Source organism: Podarcis filfolensis (assembly GCF_964270895.1).
Source record: "Podarcis filfolensis genome assembly, chromosome: 2".
Lineage (NCBI taxonomy): Eukaryota > Metazoa > Chordata > Lepidosauria > Squamata > Lacertidae > Podarcis > Podarcis filfolensis.
In genome coordinates, this window is record NC_139605.1 from 3,130,991 (window position 1) to 3,151,385 (window position 20,395).

Consider the following 20,395-nt stretch of genomic DNA (forward strand, 5'->3'; position numbering starts at 1 on the left):
GTGTTGTTGTATTGGTTTTTATGTATTTTTTCTTCTTTTTTTCTTCTCTTTTTTGTAATCTTGAAACTCTTAATAATATCATTAAAAAAAAAGAACTTTGCTTCAGGGTGAGAAAAGAAATCGTGAGGCAGCAACGTGGCAGCAGCGGGAGGCCCCATGAGCTAAAGTGGTACTTTTGACTGAAGCTCTTTCCACATTCCAAGCACTGATAGGGTTTCTCTCTAATATGAATTCTTTTGTGGGAAGTGAGATCCCCACTCTGAGAAAAGCTCTTTCCACATTCAAAGCACTGATAGGGTTTCTCTCCAGTATGAATTCTTTGATAAGAAGTGAGATTGCTGCCGGAGATCATGGACCAGCACAACCAAGGCAGTTTCAGTGCCAATATGAGGCCTGATTCCTGATTGGAAGGGATCCAAATGGTCCCCATCCTCCAGGCATGCCTGAACTTCTTCAGCAACCACCTGCTCAAACACATGAATTTCTTCAAGGGAAGCTAGACGCCTCTTGGAAGAGAAGCTGTTTCCACATTTCTATTACGCTTCATGCCCTGTACAGTGGTACTTCAGGTTACAGACGCTTCAGGTTACACACTCCGCTAACCCAGAAATAATACCACGGGTTAAGAACTTTGCTTCAGGATGAGAACAGAAATCGCGAGGCAGCAGCGTGAGGCCCCGTTAGCTAAAGTGGTGCTTCAGGTTAAGAACAGTTTCAGGTTAAGAATGGACCTCCAGAACAAATTAAGTTCTTAACCTAAGGTACCACTGTATGAGTTCTTTGATGGTGGTTGAGACTTGCCCTCTTTCTGAAGCTCTTCCCACATTCCAAGCACTGATATGGTTTCTCCCCTGTATGAATTCTTTCATGGGAAGTGAGATGGGTGCTCCTACTGAAGCTCTTTCCACATTCCATGCACTGATAGGGTTTCTCCCCTGTATGAATTCTGTGATGGGAAGCGAGACTCTGCCTGTGACTGAAGTTCTTTCCACATTCCAAGCACTGATAGGGTTTCACACCTGTATGAATTATTTGATGGGACATGAGATGGGTGCTGTGACTGAAGCTCTTTCCACATTCAAAGCACTGATAGGGTTTCACCCCTGTATGAATTCTTTGATGGGAAGCGAGACTGCTCCTATGACTGAAGTGCTTTCCACATTCCAAGCAGTGATAGGGTTTCTCCCCTGTATGAATTCTTTGATGGGAAGTGAGATCCGCACTCAGACGAAAACTCTTTCCACATTCCAAGCATTGATAGGGTTTCTCCCCTGTATGAATTATTTGATGGGAAATGAGATGGGTGCTCTGACTGAAGCTCTTTCCACATTCAAAGCACTGATAGGGTTTCTCCCCTGTATGAATTCTTTGATGGGACATGAGATGGGTGCTGTGACTGAAGCTCTTTCCACATTCAAAGCACTGATAGGGTTTCTCTCCTGTATGAATTATTTGGTGGGAAGTGAGATTGGTGCTCTGACTGAAGCTCTTTCCACATTCAAAGCACTGGTAGGGTTTCTCTCCAGTATGAATTCTTTTGTGGGATGTGAGATGGGCGCTCTGACTGAAGCTCTTTCCACATTCCAAGCACTGATAGGGTTTCTCCCCTGTATGAATTCTTTGATGCGAAGTGAGATTGTCCTTCCGAGTGAAGCTCTTCCCACATTCTGAGCACTGATAGCCTTTCTTCCCACTGTGAGTTCTTTGATGGGAACAGGAACTCTGACTGGAGCTCTCTCCATACTCCCAATTTTGATATGGCTTCTCCACTGTGTGGATTTTGTCATGGTCTCCCCCATTCTTCTTTTCCAATTCATCAACACCTACAACAAAGACAGAAACTAATTAGATCCTCAGGAAGAAATGGAGCCCCCAATCATGGAACAATGCTGACTATCACCAATAGTCAGCATGGATTTCTGAAAAATAAGTCATGTCAGACTAACCTGATCTCATTTTTTGACAGAATTACAAGCCTGGTAGATGAAGGGAACGCAGTGGATGTAGCCTACCTTGATTTCAGCAAGGCATTTGACAAGGTGCCCCATAAAATTCCTGTAAAGAAGCTGGTAAAATGTGGTCTTGACTTTGCTACCACTCCGTGGATTTGTAACTGGCTGACTGACCGAACCCAAAGGGTGCTCATCAATGGTTCCTCTTCATCCTGGAGAAGAGTGACTAGTGGGGTAACACAGGGTTCTGTCTTGGGCCCAGTCTTATTCAACATCTTTATCAACGACTTGGATGATGGACTCAAGGGCATCCTGATCAAATTTGCAGATGACACCAAACTGGGAGGGGTGGCTAACACCCCAGAGGACAGGATCACACTTCAAAACGACCTTGACAGATTGGAGAACTGGGCCAAAACAAACAAGATGAATTTTAACAGGGAGAAATGTAAAGTATTGCACTTGGGCAAAAAAAATGAGAGGCACAAATACAAGATGGGTGACACCTGGCTTGAGAGCAGTACATGTGAAAAGGATCTAGGAGTCTTGGTTGACCACAAACTTGACATGAGCCAACAGTGTGACGCGGCAGCTAAAAAAGCCAATGCAATTCTGGGCTGCATCAATAGGAGTATAGCATCTAGATCAAGGGAAGTAATAGTGCCACTGTATTCTGCTCTGGTCAGACCTCACCTGGAGTACTGTGTCCAGTTCTGGGCGCCACAGTTCAAGAAGGACACTGACAAACTGGAACGTGTCCAGAGGAGGGCAACCAAAATGGTCAAAGGCCTGGAAACGATGCTTTATGAGGAACGGCTAAGGGAGCTGGGCATGTTTAGCCTGGAGAAGAGGAGGTTAAGGGGTGATATGATAGCCATGTTCAAATATATAAAAGGATGTCACATAGAGGAGGGAGAAAGGTTGTTTTCTGCTGCTCCAGAGAAGCGGACACGGAGTAATGGATCCAAACTGCAGGAAAGAAGATTCCACCTAAACATTAGGAAGAACTTCCTGACAGTAAGAGCTGTTCGACAGTGGAATTTGCTGCCAAGGAGTGTGGTGGAGTCTCCTTCTTTGGAGGTCTTTAAGCAGAGGCTTGACAACCATATGTCAGGAGTGCTCTGATGGTGTTTCCTGCTTGGCAGGGGGTTGGACTCGATGGCCCTTGTGGTCTCTTCCAACTCTATGATTCTATGATTCTAATGAATATTTGTGAAAGTGGAAGAGCAGAAGATGTGAGGTCATGGCCTTTGTCAACAAGCATTCACAGACGTATTTTTGAGAACCAGAGGTTCAGAAAGTCTGGCTCTTTTCTAGGACGGATTTTTGTTGCCACAATCATGAAATCCACTCCAACTCTAACATTGGTCTTCTCTTTAAAAAACGGGCAGAGGCTAAAACAGAAACCCAAACCTGACAGAAATTACCTCAACTTCCCTAACAACTCTGTGTGTGAATGTTGCCTCCAAGTTGCTATGGAAAGGGTGACTGTCACTCCAGAAGGCCGTTTTTTCAGTTAGGTCTGTTCTCAACTGTCGAGTGAGAGAGAGGTTTTCTGTGAGAGCACCTGCTGACTGTTTTATGCTGCTATGTGCCTCAGAAAAAGTTTGTAAAGTCTCATATAGATAGAAGCACTTGTAATTCCCTCTTAATACCTAATGTAGCAGCATTATTTGATGTTGAATTATTTTGTATTTTTGAGCTTATTGTCTTGAATAAAAAATGGGATAAATGTAGAAATAATCTAAATCAGTAAAGAATAGATATAGATCTATTAGATATAAGCACATGTAAACGTGTTTTAGTATATCAAGTAATGTAATGTGTTCTGTATAAACTCTAAACAGATCCTTTTCTAGAAGAAAAAAAAGCTATGTTTTTCAAGGGTCAAACCACCCGGGACAACCTCCACACATATAAATTGTTAGGATATTTCCGTTCCACCTTAAAAGGGAGCAGGATGTTTGTATAACAGCCTGCGTAAGTTCCTGTCTCACAGGATGTTTATGTTGTAAGTTCCTTTCGTTTTGGCTGTTTTGCCTGAGCAGTCGGAGCAGACGGTCATGCCTTCTTTGTTCTGACCAACGCTGAATAAAACTGTAAATATGCAAGTTTCTGCTCTCATGCTGTGCAACTTCATGCTGCGTGAATTCTGCTGATAGAGTGTGCACAAGTCCAAGAATGTGGCTATCTTTTCTTGAGGCTTCGTGTCGCTATAATTGCTAGATACTGCGTGACTAAGGGAGGTCGATGGATCGTCCGGCACCGAGCTTGGGGGCTCAGATGGACTTTATCTCCCTGGCAGTATCCCAACAACAGGTTTCGGGCCCAGATTCACGGCACTTGCAGGAGTAAGACAGCGACAGACTGCTGAAAGGTATGTGCTGGGAAAGTGAAAGCAGAGGCTTTTCTGCCGCGGAAGAAGTCTTTGATGTCCGGCAAAACTAATTGGCCTGGGAGCCGAGCCAGAGGCATCGTGATTAATGGGCTGCCGAGATAACACGTCTTCCAAGGCATAACGGCTCACGTAAAAAGCTGGAATGGAGTTTTTCCAAGCTTCAGAGGCCACTGAGTGCCCAAAGTTAAATAGGCACAACTATCAGACCTGGGCAAAATGGTGTGAGAGTTTGCTGCGTCAGTTTGGAGTCTGGCATACTGTCTCTCAAGCCACTCCAGTTCCTCGGACAGAGAAATGGCAGGGCCAGAATTTGAAGGCCGTGGATATTATAGTTTTATCCGTCTCTCTGGAGGAAATAAAGACGCTTGCTGGAAATCTCACGGCACGTGACATGTGGGATGCTTTGAAAAAGGCCCACCAGCCAATAATCCCAGCCCAGTGTTTGAATGCATCGGAGGTCCTGGCTGTTTCCCAGAATGCTAGTGAATGCAGGGATGCTGAGGGCACCGGTTGCAAGCTGCAGGGGGAGCAGACTATAACGTCATCCCAGGCAGCATTCCAGCCTCCAGGGGGAGCCAAGGAGTCGGCAGCTGAGAGCTCTGTTTCTCGTGAGAACCAAGGTCAGAGCCTTTGCAGAGGCCGGAAGACCAGATGTAAACAGAGCAAGATGCTTGCAGGTGGCCAGGAGCGGGGGGGGGCAAGTTGCAAAAGCCCACGCCAGTGGAAAACAAGGCTATGTTTGCTGGCACAGCTCCACCAAAGGCTAAAGGCACGTCTGATGGCCAGGAGCAGGGGGGCAAGTTGCAAAAGCCCTCGCCAGTGGAAAACAAGGCTATGTTTGCTGGCACAGCTTCACCAAAGGCTAAAGGCAAGCTGCAAAAGCCCACGCTGGTGGAAAACAAGGTTTTGTTTGCCAGCAAATCTGCTTCGAAGGGGAAGGCCAGGTTTGTTATTGACTCTGGGTGCTCGCACCATCTCACCAAAGACCGCCATCTGTTTATCTCCTTCACACCTCAAGATGGAGAGGTCCAGCTGGCTGATGGAAGGACTTTGCAAGCTACAGGAGTTGGGACTGTGAAACTTGAAAGTCTGCATACTACCATTAAAGATGTACTTTTTGTTCCAGGAGCTGCGGACAATTTGATTAGTGTACCACAGCTGACTGGGCGTGGTTTTGAGGTTTCCTTCAAGAGGACTGTCTGTGTCATCAGAAAAGGCAAAGAGGACATTTTGCATGCAAAGTTGATGGATGGTTTGTTCAGTCTAACTTATGATGATGTTGCTGTGTCTAATGCTGATTCTTGTTGTGTTGCACAAACTAACAAGGTTCTTCATGCAGGATGCATTCACGATGCACATCGCAGATTTTGTCACCTCTCTTGGCAAGCGCTAGCCAAGATGCCTGAGTTGGTTGAAGGTTTGGACATCAAACCTTGTAAGTTTCACATGAAATGTGTATCTTGTGCAGAGAACAAAGTGAAGGTTGCTCCAAAAGGCAAGGAGTCTAGCAGGCAGGCTTCCAAACCCTACCAGCTAGTGCATGCAGACCTGGTAGGTCCTCTAGCGCCCTCTTTGGGTAGAGCAAGGTACTTCATGGTTCTAATTGATTCTTTTTCCAGGTACATTCATGTGTTTATGCTCGAGCAGAAATTGCAAGCATTTCCTAAGTTCAAGGCATTCTGTGCTTGGTTGGAGAATGCTCACAGTAAACGTATTGGTTGTCTGTTTACTGATCGAGGCGGGGAATTCACTTCTCAGCAGTTTGAAGCTTTCCTGACTGAGAAGGGAATCCAGCATGATTAGTCAACGCCTAGGTCGCCATGGATGAATGGGCTTGCGGAGAGAGCAAATCAAACGTTGCTGCAAGGGATAAAAACCTTGTTGCATGATGCCAATCTCCCTGAGAAGTTTTGGGGGGAGGCTTTGGCAAATTTTGTTTATACTTTTAACAGGAGACTGTCATCACCTATTGGCTGCACTCCCTATGAGAAAATGTTTGGTAAGCAACCTAATGTCAAACACATGAGAATCTTTGGTTCTGACATGTGGGTACACACCCCACAAAGCAACAAGCTTGGGAAGCGTGGGGCACATGGTTTGTTCATGGGGTACGAAAAAGGTGCATACAGGGTATGGATGACTAATTCTAAATCCATAAAGTTCACAAGGAGTGTTGAGTACAATCCTAAGTGGGGGGAAAATGTGGGAATTTTCCAGAGTTACCCAGAGGAGGATGAAGGTGATGTGAAGAAAGCAGATCATGCTGAGAAAGCTGAGGAAACTGAGGATGATGATGATGATGATGATGATCAGAGTTCGGATTCCAGTTCAGTGGGCGGCGCTGCTGCTGCTGTCAGTGACAGTGATGACACAGCAGACTACAAGAGCGCAAAGGCCTCAGTCAGACCGTCTGATGAGTCTGACAATGAACTGGAAGAACCACTGTTCACCATTGGTCATTTTTCTCCTAAGAAGGAGGAGATGAGTCCAGAAGACTTGCGTCTGGTTCGCAGGTCTGAAAGGGCGACCAAAGGCAAACCTCCAAAGAGATTTGCTGATGAGTTTGCTAAGATGGCAACTGCTGTTCTTAGTAGCTCAGAGAAGGTGTGGGAACCTTCAAGCTTCAAAGAGGTCCAGGAGTTAACCTCTAAAGATGCTGAGCCTTGGCTTAAAGCCATGAAGGCTGAAGTTGATTCCTTGAACAGGAACCAAACTTGGGAGCTGGTACCGGTAGTCCCAGGAATGAGACTGGTTGGCAGCAAATGGGTCTTCAAGGCCAAGACAGACCAGAATGGCAAGGTTGTCAGACACAAAGCCAGATTGGTTGCCAGAGGTTTTTCACAGGTACCAGGGCAGGATTACCACGAGACCTACTCACCCACGGTCAAATATGAGAGCATTCGGCTGATGCTCAAGATCGCTGCGGAGGAGAAACTGCATGTTTCCCATCATGACATTAATACAGCTTTTTTGTACGGGATTTTGAACGAGCAGCTGTACATGCTTCCACCTGATGGAATGCAGATACAGAAGGGAATGGTCTGTAAACTGCGGAAATCCTTATATGGTCTCAAGCAGAGTGCCAGGTGTTGGAACACAAAACTCACTGAAACGTTGCTTTCTCTAGGTTTTCACCAGGGCAAAGCTGATCCATGTGTGTTTGTCAAGGAGGAGGGGCAAAACAAACTGTATTGTTTATGTTTTGTTGATGATCTTCTGATGTTTTGGAAGAATCAGGCTTTTTACCAAAGCACCCTAGCTCAGCTGAAGGAGCACTTTGACATGAAGGATCTTGGTGAGGTATCCAACTATCTTTCTCTGCAGGTGGAGAGGGACCAAGCAGGTAATTTTCTGGTACACCAAACACAGAAAATTGCTGATGTATTAACCAGGTTGAATTTGGTTGATGCAAACCCAGCAGACACACCGATGGTGACAGGTTACCAGGTAGATAGTACTGCTGAAGCGTTTTCTGACACAACGCTGTACAGATGCATTCTAGGCAAGTTGAATTTCATTGCTAGATGTTCAAGACCTGACATTGCTGTAAGCACTAACCTGCTTAGCAGACATGCTAACAATCCTACTGTTCAGGATTGGAAAGCTCTGAAGCGCATAGCCCGCTATTTGAAAGGGACTATGCACTACAGGCTGAGGTTCACCAGTCAGAAGACTGGAGGTCTTGAAATCTTTGCAGATGCAAGTTTTGGAAGTGACACCACGGATGGTACAAGCACTTCTGGAGTATGCTACATGTACAACCACTGCCTGTTTGACTGGTTGTGCAAAAAGCAGACAACAGTTAGCCTAAGTTCCTGTGAAGCAGAACTCAATGCTCTGTCATTTTCACTCATGGATTGTGAATGGTTGATGCAACTGTTTAAGGACATTGGGGTTTCTGTGAAATGTCCTATACAAGTGTATCAAGACAATAGATCTTGTTTGGCTTTGCTGAACTCGGAGAGTTGCAAGCAAAGAACCAAGTACTTGCAGATTAAGCTACATCGTGCAAGAGAGTGTATTCAGAAAGGACTCATTCAAGTGTCCTACATGCCAGGAAATGAAATTCCTGCTGATCTGTTGTCTAAGGTTGTTAACAGAGAACAACTGAAGGTTTACGCACAAAGGTTGCAATTGGGTTGAACCACAGGTACTACAGGTTACACGGAAAGGGGGAGGATGTTAGGATATTTCCGTTCCACCTTAAAAGGGAGCAGGATGTTTGTATAACAGCCTGCGTAAGTTCCTGTCTCACAGGATGTTTATGTTGTAAGTTCCTTTCGTTTTGGCTGTTTTGCCTGAGCAGTCGGAGCAGACGGTCATGCCTTCTTTGTTCTGACCAACGCTGAATAAAACTGTAAATATGCAAGTTTCTGCTCTCATGCTGTGCAACTTCATGCTGCGTGAATTCTGCTGATAGAGTGTGCACAAGTCCAAGAATGTGGCTATCTTTTCTTGAGGCTTGCTAGATACTGCGTGACTAAGGGAGGTCGATGGATCGTCCGGCACCGAGCTTGGGGGCTCAGATGGACTTTATCTCCCTGGCAGTATCCCAACATAAATACCACAGAAAATGGGTTTGGGTCCCACAAAATCCAGAAAACCACGAATAATCCAGAAAGACAGGTGCAGAGTGACACATTTTACCTCAGAAACTGACATTAACATTTTGACCACTTTGCCAGTATACTCTTAATTATTCTCTCAGAAACAATTTTTAAAGGCAGACTGAAAAATAGAAAGAAATTTTTAGGATGCATAGAGGAAATTTTACACAGTGGAATAGTAGAATGAGAATAGTGTAATACAGATTTGAAGTGATACAATGTATTTAGGCAGATGTCTTACTGCCAGAGAAATTCTTCACAATTTAAAGAAAGTTTATGAATTTAGAAGTTGTCATCACAATTTAATAAGAACCTTGTTTTTGTCTAAAACATGAAGAAAAGAAAGATTGCCAGAGTCATGTGACAGAATTTTATCTATCATTGAAAAGTTAAAGCTGGCAGAATATTCTATGTCTGAAGACCAGAAAGGGAGCTACCGTATTTTTCGCTCTATAGGACGCACTTTTCCCCCTCCAAAAATGAAAGGGAAATGTATGTGCGTCCTATGGAGCGAATGCAGGCTCCTTGGCTTCAGCGATAGCAACACGAAGCCTTCGAAGCCTGAGCGCTCCCTCCGCGCTCAGGAGGCTTCGCGTTGCTTTCGCTGAAGCCTGGAGACTGAGAGGGTCGGAGATAGCCGCCTGAAGCCTTTGGAGCGCAGCGGAAACTCGCTCTGTGCTCCGAAGGCTTCGGGTTCCTTTCGCTGAAGCCAGGAGAGCAAGACTCTCCTGGCTTCAGCAGAGAGGGAGAGCTGCGCAGCACCCCTTCAGCCAAGCAGGAGGAGAAATGGAAGGGGCTCCGTTTCTCCTGCCGCTTCGCTGAAGGGGCGCTGAGCAGAGAGGGGGAGATTTTTTTTTCTTGTTCTCCCCCTCTAAAACAAGGTGCGTCCTATGGTCGGGTGCGTCCTATAGAGCGAAAAATACGGTATATTCTAAGATCTCTTGGGGGGGGGGGGAATTGATGTTTTCATATCCAAATTTAACACTCTGAATTAGCAGAGGAACACATTGAAGTTACTGGGCAGTTCAGACAAACCTGGTCATTGTTTAAAAAGGCATGACTAGACAAAGAACATTCACAGTTGATCTCCTTCTATTCAGGGTTCATGGTGGGGATGTTAGAATCGCAGATGCTGCTGGTCTCCATCAAAATACTGGAGGTTCAGCACATAGAGGTATGTATGGAATTTCAAAACTGATCTTATGATCCAACGGGGAGCTTTACCGAGAGGGTCCATGATCCCACGATTCTCCTCCTTGACTTCCTTATGCAGAGTTCATTGCTTCTACTGCTGTGTGATGGAGCAGTAAGTTTTTTGACACTGGTAGGGCATTCAGGTCACGGCACCGGTATGAGACATTTTGAGCTGCCAATACATTGTGGTGGCCGGGGAGCTGTGATGTATTCCTAGCTCAAACAAAGTCCCAAATAACAAAGGCAGATAACAAAGGCGCAGGCAGGCAGGCAGGCAGGCAGGTGGTGGAGCCCAGAAAGGTGCTCACCTTCTCAATCTCCACCCGCCTGCCTGCCTCCCCCCACCCCCAGGCTGAGCAAGCCCCAAAACCTCTCTGGCTCCATCCCTCCATGTCCCCATCTCCCCTCCCCTGGAACTCACCAGATCTCTCTGAGAGGCCTAGAGAGGAACGCTCAGAGGCTGTGAGGAGGGATGTAGGAGACAGCCTGACCAGGTCAACTGTCCATCTTCCCCCTTCCATCCTCACTAGCTTTGCAGGATCCATCTCTTTCATCCTTCCTGAAGAATCAAGGAGCCAAAACAAGCTGCAGGGTCCTGGGAGAGAGGAAGAAGCAAATGGAGCCTCAGAGGCCCTGCAGGGAAGAAGAAGGAGAGAAAAAGAAGAGTTTGGATTTGATATCCCGCTTTATCACTACCCGAAGGAGTCTCAAAGTGGCTAACATTCTCCTTGCCTTCCTCCCCCACAACAAACACTCTGTGAGGTGACTGGGGCTGAGATACTTCAGAGAAGTGTGACTAGCCCAAGGTCACCCAGCAGCTGCATGTGGAGGAGCGGAGACGCGAACCCGGTTCACCAGATTACGAGTCTACCGCTCTTAACCACTACTCCACACTGGCTCTTACTGGATTCTCCTGCCCCTGGAAAAGCAGAAATGGAGCTCAGCTCAGGAGGCTTCGCGTTGCTTTCGCTGAAGCCTGGAGACTGAGAGGGTCGGAGATAGCCGCCTGAAGCCTTTGGAGCGCAGCGGAAACTCGCTCTGTGCTCCGAAGGCTTCGGGTTCCTTTCGCTGAAGCCAGGAGAGCAAGACTCTCCTGGCTTCAGCAGAGAGGGAGAGCTGCGCAGCGCCCCTTTATTTGTGGATATCAAATCCACAAATGGGGCAGCCCCTTCCCAACAGAAACCCCATTTATAAACCTTTCCAGTGGTTCCAATTTCCTCTGTTTACTCCTCTCCCCACTTCGTAAGGCCGGCAAGGTCTGCACAGTAGAGACCTGAGAATAGATCCCATTGAACTAAATGGGGCTTATGGACAGAACTTGGTGCAAAAACCAGGCACCATCTTGTCCCCAAGCCTGAAGACTGTAACGCCAGGCATGCTAGATAAGCATAGACAATGGTATCATAAGGCAAAAGTTCATAAAAGTTTTCATAGTCATAAAGAGCTGTTAACAGAAACTGACAACCAATTAAAATTAAAGGACTTTGAAGAAGTAAGAGAAAATGGAATAGACTGGTTAGAATATTTACAACTCTTCCGGGGGCGGCGCGAACGGCAATGGCGGTCCCCTTTCATCTGTGAAGGGGAAACTCCGCAGAAACGGGTCGTCCGCTACAGCGAAGCGGAGACCCTCGCTGAAAAACCCACAGGTGGTGATAGCCTGTGGTCGTGGGACTCGGCGGGCACCTTTAGCGCCCCCCGATTACGTGAAGGGACCCCGCAAGGAGCTCCGGAACGTGTCGGGGCTGGTGCGGTGCTGTGAGTCGATCGCTCTTTTTGCGGAGTGAAGCCGCTAAGCTGCTGTCGGTGAGCGCTGACCCTTTTCCTGGGGACCATTCGGCTGAAAGAAAACTACTACCCGTGAGTAGGTGATTGAATCAGGATTAAAAATTAATCAATTTGGCATACAAGTGGGAGACGCAACCAGGAAGTCCGTCTCTCGGTTTTTGTTTAAAGATTAAAGCAAAGACGTTTAAAGAACCCATGCCTTTGGAATTTGGGAGTTAACAAGAAGTAAACTTCCACATTAAGCAGAAGACCTCACCTCAATTCATTTTGGGGTGGAAAAGGTGAAAATCAGCTTTTTCCTACTTGTTTCTTGGACTTTTGGACTTAGGAATAAAATTGAATCCTTGGTTACTGAGCTGTCAGTGTCGGAACTAGAAGGCTGTTTGGAACTGTCACTTTGTATCTCGCATTTCTTTGGGACATGTTAACTTTTTAAAGAGCAACTCTGTGGAAATTTAATGGACCTAAAAGGAGTCTGAAGGTTTTTTGGCAATTGGCCATTGTTTAACTTGTCGAGGGCACTTTGTAACTTTTACAAACTGCAACATTTCTGAACATTTTTTGAACATAGTGTCCCTCTAGTGGAGTATCCAGGTTTGACAACTTACTGGGGGAATTTTCCATCTGTGGATTCGGGGATTTCCATGAGAAAGGCAGACTGTGGGACTGACCTTGACGCATAGATAAGAAGGGGGATGAGTGGAAAGACAAGATCAGCCAAAGCCAAAACATTGCAGACCACTTTAACTTCTCAGCTACGCAGATCATCTGTTCCCACGATTCCTGTGGCACAAGAGGAAGATTTAGAACAACCTAGGCCGGAAGGAATGGCCTCAGGAGGGGACTTTACTACAGTGTTAAATAAAATTTTTGAAAAATTGGAGGGTCTAAGCAAACAAGTGACTGACCAGTCAGCCAAGATAGACCAAAATACTGCCAGTATTAACAATTTGACCCAGCAAGTGAATTTAAATGCGCAAACTATTGGAAAGCTTGTGGAAGACACCACTGCAAATCGTAAAATAGCTGAGGAGGCAAAGCAGAAAGTTGAGGAAGTTCAAGGAGAAATTAAACCTATGCGTAAACAGATAGGGGAACATCAGGCACTTCTGTCTATGATTGAGTTAAAAAATAAAGAAAATAATCTGAGAATCAGATCAGTTCCAGAACTTGAGAGGGAAGATTTAATTGTCTACCTTACAAAAGAATTTACAGAATTTTGGTCTCTGGAAGAAGAAAAGGACTTTAAAATTGTAAGTGCATTCAGACTGGGAAAGGGAGGGAGGAAGATTAAGTCGAGAGACTGTCTGATCTCCCTAAGAACGAAGGAAGAAAGAGATAAGATTCTGAGTGCGCACTTCAAGACGCCTCTAGAGATCAAAGATACAAGGGTGGAAATTTATAAGGACATCCCGAAACATTTGCTTGAGCTTAGAGCGAACTACGGAGATCTGGTGACACTATTGAGGAGCAACAAGATTATCTTCAGATGGGAATTCCCCCAGGGGATATCCTTTACCTTTAGAGGGAAAAAAGTGAAAATCAAATCTGTGGAAGACAAGGAAAAATTCTTGAAGGACTACGGAGAAGACCTTCAGAAAGGGATTGAAGAAGAGTCAACTGAATTGGGACCTGGACTATTAAGTTTGATACCTACACCTGGGGGTTTGAAGGATCCTGAGAAGGAGACGCCACTTTTGGGTGCAACAGGAGGAAAATAGAGCCACCCCAACATGTCTCTGCAACTATTAAGTTGGAATATTCACGGTCTGAATTTCCCGGAAAAGAGGAGGAAAATTTTTCATTTATTAAAAAAGGAACAATTGGACATAATTTGTTTGCAGGAAACACATGAGATTAGGCTTCACAGGAAAGTGTTAATAAATAAAAAATTAGGTCAAGAATTTATTTCATCAGATAAGGTGAAGAAGAGAGGAGTGGTTATCTATGCAAAAGAGAGCCTATCACCAAAATTTCTTTTTAAAGATGAACAGGGAAGAATTTTGGCAATAGAAATTCAATCTCAAGGAGAAAAATTTTTGATTTTAGGGATTTATGCACCAAATGAGGGGAAATCGGAGTTTTACAAGAAGCTGCATGAGATATTGATGGACTTTTTGGACTACAATAATATCATTATGATGGGAGACATGAATGGTGTGGTCTCTACGAACATGGACAAAGCACAAAGACAGATTGTAACGAAAGAGGGCAGACTACCAAAAACTTTTTTTGAATTGACTGACAATATGGACTTGATTGACATCTGGAGGACCAAAAACCCCCTAGGTAGAGAAGGAACGTTCTTTTCTGAAGCCAAAATGACATGGACTAGAACTGACCAAATTTGGATAACTAGAGGACTGGCACCTAAGATAAAAAAGGTGGAAATCTGCCCAAAAACCTGCTCCGCCCATAATGCTGTAAAGATGGAAATGAAACTAACACCCATCGGTTCCTTCAGATGGAGGATGAATGACACCTTATTAAGAAATCAAGATATTGTAAGGAAGGCCCAAAAGACCTTGAGAGACTATTTCGAAGTAAATTTGAAAACTACGGTCGAAAAAAGAACAATCTGGGATGCAAGCAAAGCGGTTATGAGAGGGTTCCTGATTCAACAGAATGCAATAAAAAAGAGATCTCAAAATGAGAAAAAAGGGAAAATTTTGGAGAAAATAAAAGAAGGAGAGAAGAAGCTAAGAGCTAAACCAAACTCAAAAGAGATATTAAGAGAAATTAAGCTACATCAGGTACAATATATGAAATTGATTAATGAGGAAGTAGAATGGAAAATTAAGCTAATGAGACAAAAGACTTTTGAGTCAGCTAATAAATGTGGAAAACTATTGGCGTGGCAGTTGAAAAAAAGACAGAAGTTAAATACGATTACAAATCTTGAGATTGACGGGAAAAATATACAGAACCCAGTGGAGATTAGAAGGTGTTTCCAGAGATATTTTAAACAACTTTATACGCAAGGGCCGCAGAAAGATTCTGATATAGACCAATTCTTAAGAACCAATGGATTACAAAAAATATCTCAAGAAAATAAAATAATATTGAATCATCAAATTGCAGAACAAGAAACTGAAGGTGCCATTCAGAATATACAATTGGGCAAATCTCCAGGACCGGACGGATTAACCTCCAAATATTATAGGACTTTGAAAGAATTTTTAATTCAACCATTAAAGGAGGTTTGCAATGAGATTATGGAAGGGAAGAAGGCGCCTGAATTGTGGAAAGAAGCATACATCACATTGATACCCAAGACAGAAGCTGAAAAGACACAACTAAAGAACTACCGTCCCGTAGTTTCAACAAATATGGACAAAGCACAAAGACAGGTAGTCACAAAAGATGGAAGACTACCAAAAACCTTTTTTGAAATGACTGACAATATGGATTTGATTGACATTTGGAGAACAAAACACCCATTAGAGAGAGAGGGAACCTTCTTTTCTGAAGCCAAAATGACATGGACTAGGATCGACCAAATTTGGGTGACTAGCGGTATGGCGTCGAATATAAAGAAAGTGGAAATCTGCCCAAAAACTCTCTCCGACCATAACGCAGTAAAGATGGTGATGAAGCAAACAACAACTGGTTCCTTCAGATGGAGAATGAATGACACCTTATTTAGAGACGAGGAGATCTGTAAAAAGGCCCAAAAAACTCTGAAAGATTATTTTGAAATTAATCTAAGGACTAAAGTAGAAAAAAGAATAGTATGGGACGCAAGTAAAGCCGTGATGAGAGGGTTTTTGATACAACAAAATACATTAAAGAGAAGAAAGCAAAATGAGAGGAAAGAGAAAATCTTGGAAAAGATAAAAGAAGGGGAAAGGAAATTAAGATTGAAGCCAAAATCGCAAGAGATTCTAAGAGAAATTAAATTGTACCAAACACAATATATGGAACTGATGAATCAAGAAATAGAATGGAAAATTAAACAAATGAGACAGAAGTCTTTTGAATCTGCAGACAAATGTGGCAAGTTATTGGCTTGGCAAATAAAGAAGAGACAAAAACTCAACACGGTAACAAACTTAGAAGTGGAAGGAAAGAACATATGTAACCCAGTGGAAATTAGGAATTGTTTTCAGAACTACTTTAGACAATTGTATACACAAGGGCCGCAGAATGAAACAGATATACAACAATTCCTCGAGAAAAATGGGCTGAAAAAGATTTCGCAGGAAAGTAAGACAATTTTGAATCAGGAGATATCAATACAGGAAATAGAAGATGCCATTCAAAACATGACGTTGGGCAAATCACCTGGACCAGATGGACTGACTTCCAAATATTACAAAGTTTTGAAGGAAGGGCTTATACAACCTTTGAAGGAAGTCTGTAACGAGATCATGAAAGGGAAAAGGGCGGGGGATGGGGGTAGGCCAAGGGTTTGAAAATGGTATAGGTGCAATATATTCTGAACAGAAAGCAAAATTAATTGTAAATAATGTTGTAACAGAAGAGTTTAAGATCGAAAAAGGGACACGACAGGGGTGCCCTATCTCCCCATTACTTTTTATATCGGTCCTTGAGGTTTTGCTTAATATGATCAGGAGGGACCAGTTGGTTAAAGGGATTCAGGTCGGAGTCAAACAATACAAATTGAGAGCATTTGCAGATGACCTGGTACTTACATTACAGGAGCCAGAAGCTAGCACGAAAAGAGTTTTGGAAATAATCCAAGAGTTTGGTCAATTGGCAGGATTTAAATTGAATAAGTTAAAGACTAAGGTATTGGAGAAAAATTTAACACAGATAGAAAAAGAAAGGTTTCAGAATGAGACGGGGTTGACTGTGGTTAAAAAAGTGAAATATTTGGGTGTGAATATGACAGCTAAGAATGTGAATTTATTTAAAGACAATTATGAAAAAACTTGGACAGAAGTGAAAAAAGATCTAGAGATATGGTCAAACTTGAAGCTTTCCTTGTTAGGTCGAATTGCAGTTATAAAAATGAATGTATTGCCAAGAATGTTGTTTTTGTTTCAAGCATTACAAATAATGGATAAAATGGACTGTTTCAAGAAGTGGCAGAAAGATATATCTAAATTTGTCTGGCAGGGCAAGAAGCCCAGAATAAAATTTAAGATATTAACGGATTCAAAGGAAAGAGGGGGGTTTGCCCTGCCAGACCTTAAATTGTACTATGAATCAGCAGCATTTTGCTGGTTAAAAGACTGGCTGCTTCTTGAGAACACGGACATTCTGGATTTAGAAGGTTTCAATAATGTTTTTGGGTGGCATGCATATTTGTGGTATGACAAGGTTAAAGCACATAAGGCATTTAAAAACCATATTGTCAGGAAAGCTCTGTTTAATGTCTGGACAAGATATAAAGATTTGCTGGAAAATAACCCCAAGGTGGCTGTCACCTATGGAAGCTAAGTCCCAGAAAAAGCTCAATATGGAGGCCAAATGGCCAAAATATTGGGAAATTTTGGAGCAAGAAGGTGACAGTTTGAAACTGCAGAGTTTTGAGAAATTAAAAGAGAAAGTGCGAGATTGGCTTCATTATTATCAAATAAGAGAGGCCTACAATTTGGACAAAAAAATTGGCTTCCAGGTGGAGAAATCAAAATTGGAAACAGAACTGTTAGAACCAAAAACTAAGATTTTGTCAAAGATGTATAACTTGCTTTTAAAATGGAATACACAGGATGAAACGGTAAAATCAGCGATGATTAAATGGGCGCAGGACATAGGTCATAACATTATGTTTGCTGACTGGGAGCAGTTGTGGACCACCGGTATGAAGTTTACGGCATGTATTGCCTTAAAGGAGAATATTATGAAAATGATTTACAGGTGGTACATGACCCCAGTTAAGCTTGCAAAAATTTATCACCTGCCTGACAACAAGTGCTGGAAATGTAAAGAAGCTGAGGGAACATTCTTTCACCTTTGGTGGACATGCCCAAGGGTTAAGGCTTACTGGGAAATGATATATAATGAACTGAAGAAGGTATTTAAATTTACCTTTCCTAAGAAACCAGAGGCCTTCCTTTTGGGCATAGTTGGCCAATGGGTGCCAAAGAAAGACAGAACATTTTTTATGTATGTAACAACTGCAGCAAGAATACTTCTCGCCAAGTATTGGAAGACACAAGATCTACCCACCGTGGAAGAGTGGCAGATGCAAGTGATTGACTACATGGAGATGGCAGAAATGACTGGCAGAATCCGTGACCAGGGAGAAGAACTGATGGAACAGGACTGGAAAAAGTTTAAGGACTATTTACAAAAACATTGCAAAATGTCTGAGTGTTAACATGATGTGGGAAGTGAAGGTAACAGGGCATGTGGGATTTGGTTAAAAGTTAATGAAAAGAAGAATTTTAAAAAGGAGAAGGGGGCTACGAACAGAATAATATTATGTCATAGCATGTAAGATGAGGAATGGGCTAAGATAAGGGAAATTTGGGACATAATAACTGGAAAAATATAATTTTAAGTATGGTTTGAACAAGGGTTTGAACTTGCTGAATTTGATTGGAATAAAGAGGAACACAAAAAAGAGAGATGTGAGGAGGTCAGGACAGAGGGACATGGAACTTTGTAAATTTAAAAAGTGGATTTTTCTATTTTCTCTTCTTTTTCTTTGTTATATATTTTTGTTTTTTGTTTTTTCTGTGGGCATTATCTAATGGATTGATTTATATGAAATGATGAACTTTTTGATTGGTAAAACTTCAATAAACATTTATTTTTTAAAAAAAGAATATTTACAACTAAATGAAACTTTTAAAAATCATGAAAAGAAAGGATTTAGTTATCAAGTGTCAAGATTTCAGAGAGAATTAGTAGAAGGTAGAACAAAACTGCTGTCAAAAATGAACGAACACCTTTTGGAATAGGACACTAAAGAGGACCAGGTCAAATGCGTTATGATAAAATGGGCGAAGGATATGGGACATAATATATTAATGATGGACTGGGAAAGGCTTTGGAAGTTAGATTTGGAAGTTAGGCCGCCGAGACCACATAACACCGGTCTTGAAAGACCTCCACTGGCTCCCAGTACGTTTCCGAACACAATTCATAGTGTTGGTGCTGACCTTTAATGCCCTAAACGGCCTCGGGCCAGTATACCTGAAGGAGCGTCTCCACCCCCATCATTCTGCCCGGACACTGAGGTCCAGTGTCGAGGGCCTTCTGGCGGTTCCTTCCCTGTCAGAAGCCAAGTTACAGGGAACCAGGCAGAGGGCCTTCTCGGTAGTGGCACCTGCTCTGTGGAATGCTCTCCCACCAGATGTCAAAGAGAGAAACAACTACCAGACTTTTAGAAGACATCTGAAGGCAGCCCTGTTTAGGGAAGCTTTTAATGTTTAATAGATTACTGTAATTTAATATTCTGTTGGAAGCCACAAAGAGTGGATGGGGAAACCCAGCCAGGTGGGCAGGGTATAAATAATAAATTATTTTTATTATTATAGTTTTGAATTTTTCTGCATGTACCTTAATGGAGGAGAACTACATGAATATGATGTATAGGTGGTATTTGACACCCCGGTTAAATTAGCAAAAATGTACTTCTCACTCGCTGGATCAACACCTTGTTGCAGTGAGTGGGCTTGCACGTTCCTATGACCCCTGTGAGCGAAGCCATCGGGAATCTTGTACTCCCAGCAGGATCACCCTAGTTCTTTACTAATAATAGTGGAAGTGATGCAGAGAGTGACTCTTCTGAATATTCCTGTATACCAGAATTATACAAGGAATCTTTACAACCCCAAGTTGGGCTGATTCCCCAAAGAATCTGCCCTGCAAGCAAAAGGAACCTCTGACAAGCACTTGAAGAAGCCCAACCTGGAAATAGAGCCCCATGTGCTTCCCCATCTCAGAAGTCCCACCTGGCCCTGAGGGAACTCGATTCGCAGGAGAAACAGTTCCCCTCTCCTCTCCTCGGACAAGTGAAAGGAAGTCTCCCCCTGCTGAAGAGATGGCAGCCCTGCTTGCCTGGAATTCACATTTTGCTGACCACACTGCACTGATTCTCCCAGTCTCCTCGCTAGAACAGAGGAGCAGGAACATGATGGTACAGCACCTTCTCCCTCATCACAGAAGGAGACGCAGTTACAACCATCTCAACCCAATGCGAAGCTCTTGCTCCTGCAAAAATTACCCACAATGCAACTGTGTGACAATCAAGTGACCTAGCTTTTATCCTGGAATGCCCCGGGTGGTCTGCATCCAGCAGAGATCCTTGTTTTAAAGACTTTCTCTCCCACCATTGCGTCATAATGATCCTGGAAACATGGACAGCGGATGAGCCGTTACTCAACGGATTTCATTCATTCTCAACTGGGGAGGATCTAGAGGTAAAGCGTGGAAGAGCGAAAGGGGGCCTGGGGGTCTTAGTCTCCACTACCCTACATGCCATTTCAAGCCCTCTCCCCTCATTCAAGTCATAAGCCAGGGCAGTGTTGATACAATTC

General features: G+C 43.5%; 1 protein-coding gene and 1 long non-coding RNA gene across 2 annotated transcripts in view; one reads left to right on the forward strand and one right to left on the reverse strand.

Annotated features, from left to right (window-relative positions):
* Nucleotides 1–20,395, forward strand: part of LOC310757463 — a 253,294-nt gene that overhangs the window by 169,417 nt on the left and 63,482 nt on the right. The window lies entirely within an intron of this gene.
* Nucleotides 397–19,868, reverse strand: LOC310757198 (uncharacterized protein). Its single transcript, XM_083602446.1, has 3 exons — nt 19,811–19,868; nt 10,573–10,784; nt 397–1,823 (listed from the first exon to the last, which is right to left on the reverse strand). Exons 2-3 carry the CDS (start codon nt 10,703–10,705, stop codon nt 757–759), a joined length of 1,200 nt encoding a protein of 399 aa, XP_083458572.1. The 5' UTR covers nt 10,706–10,784; nt 19,811–19,868; the 3' UTR covers nt 397–756.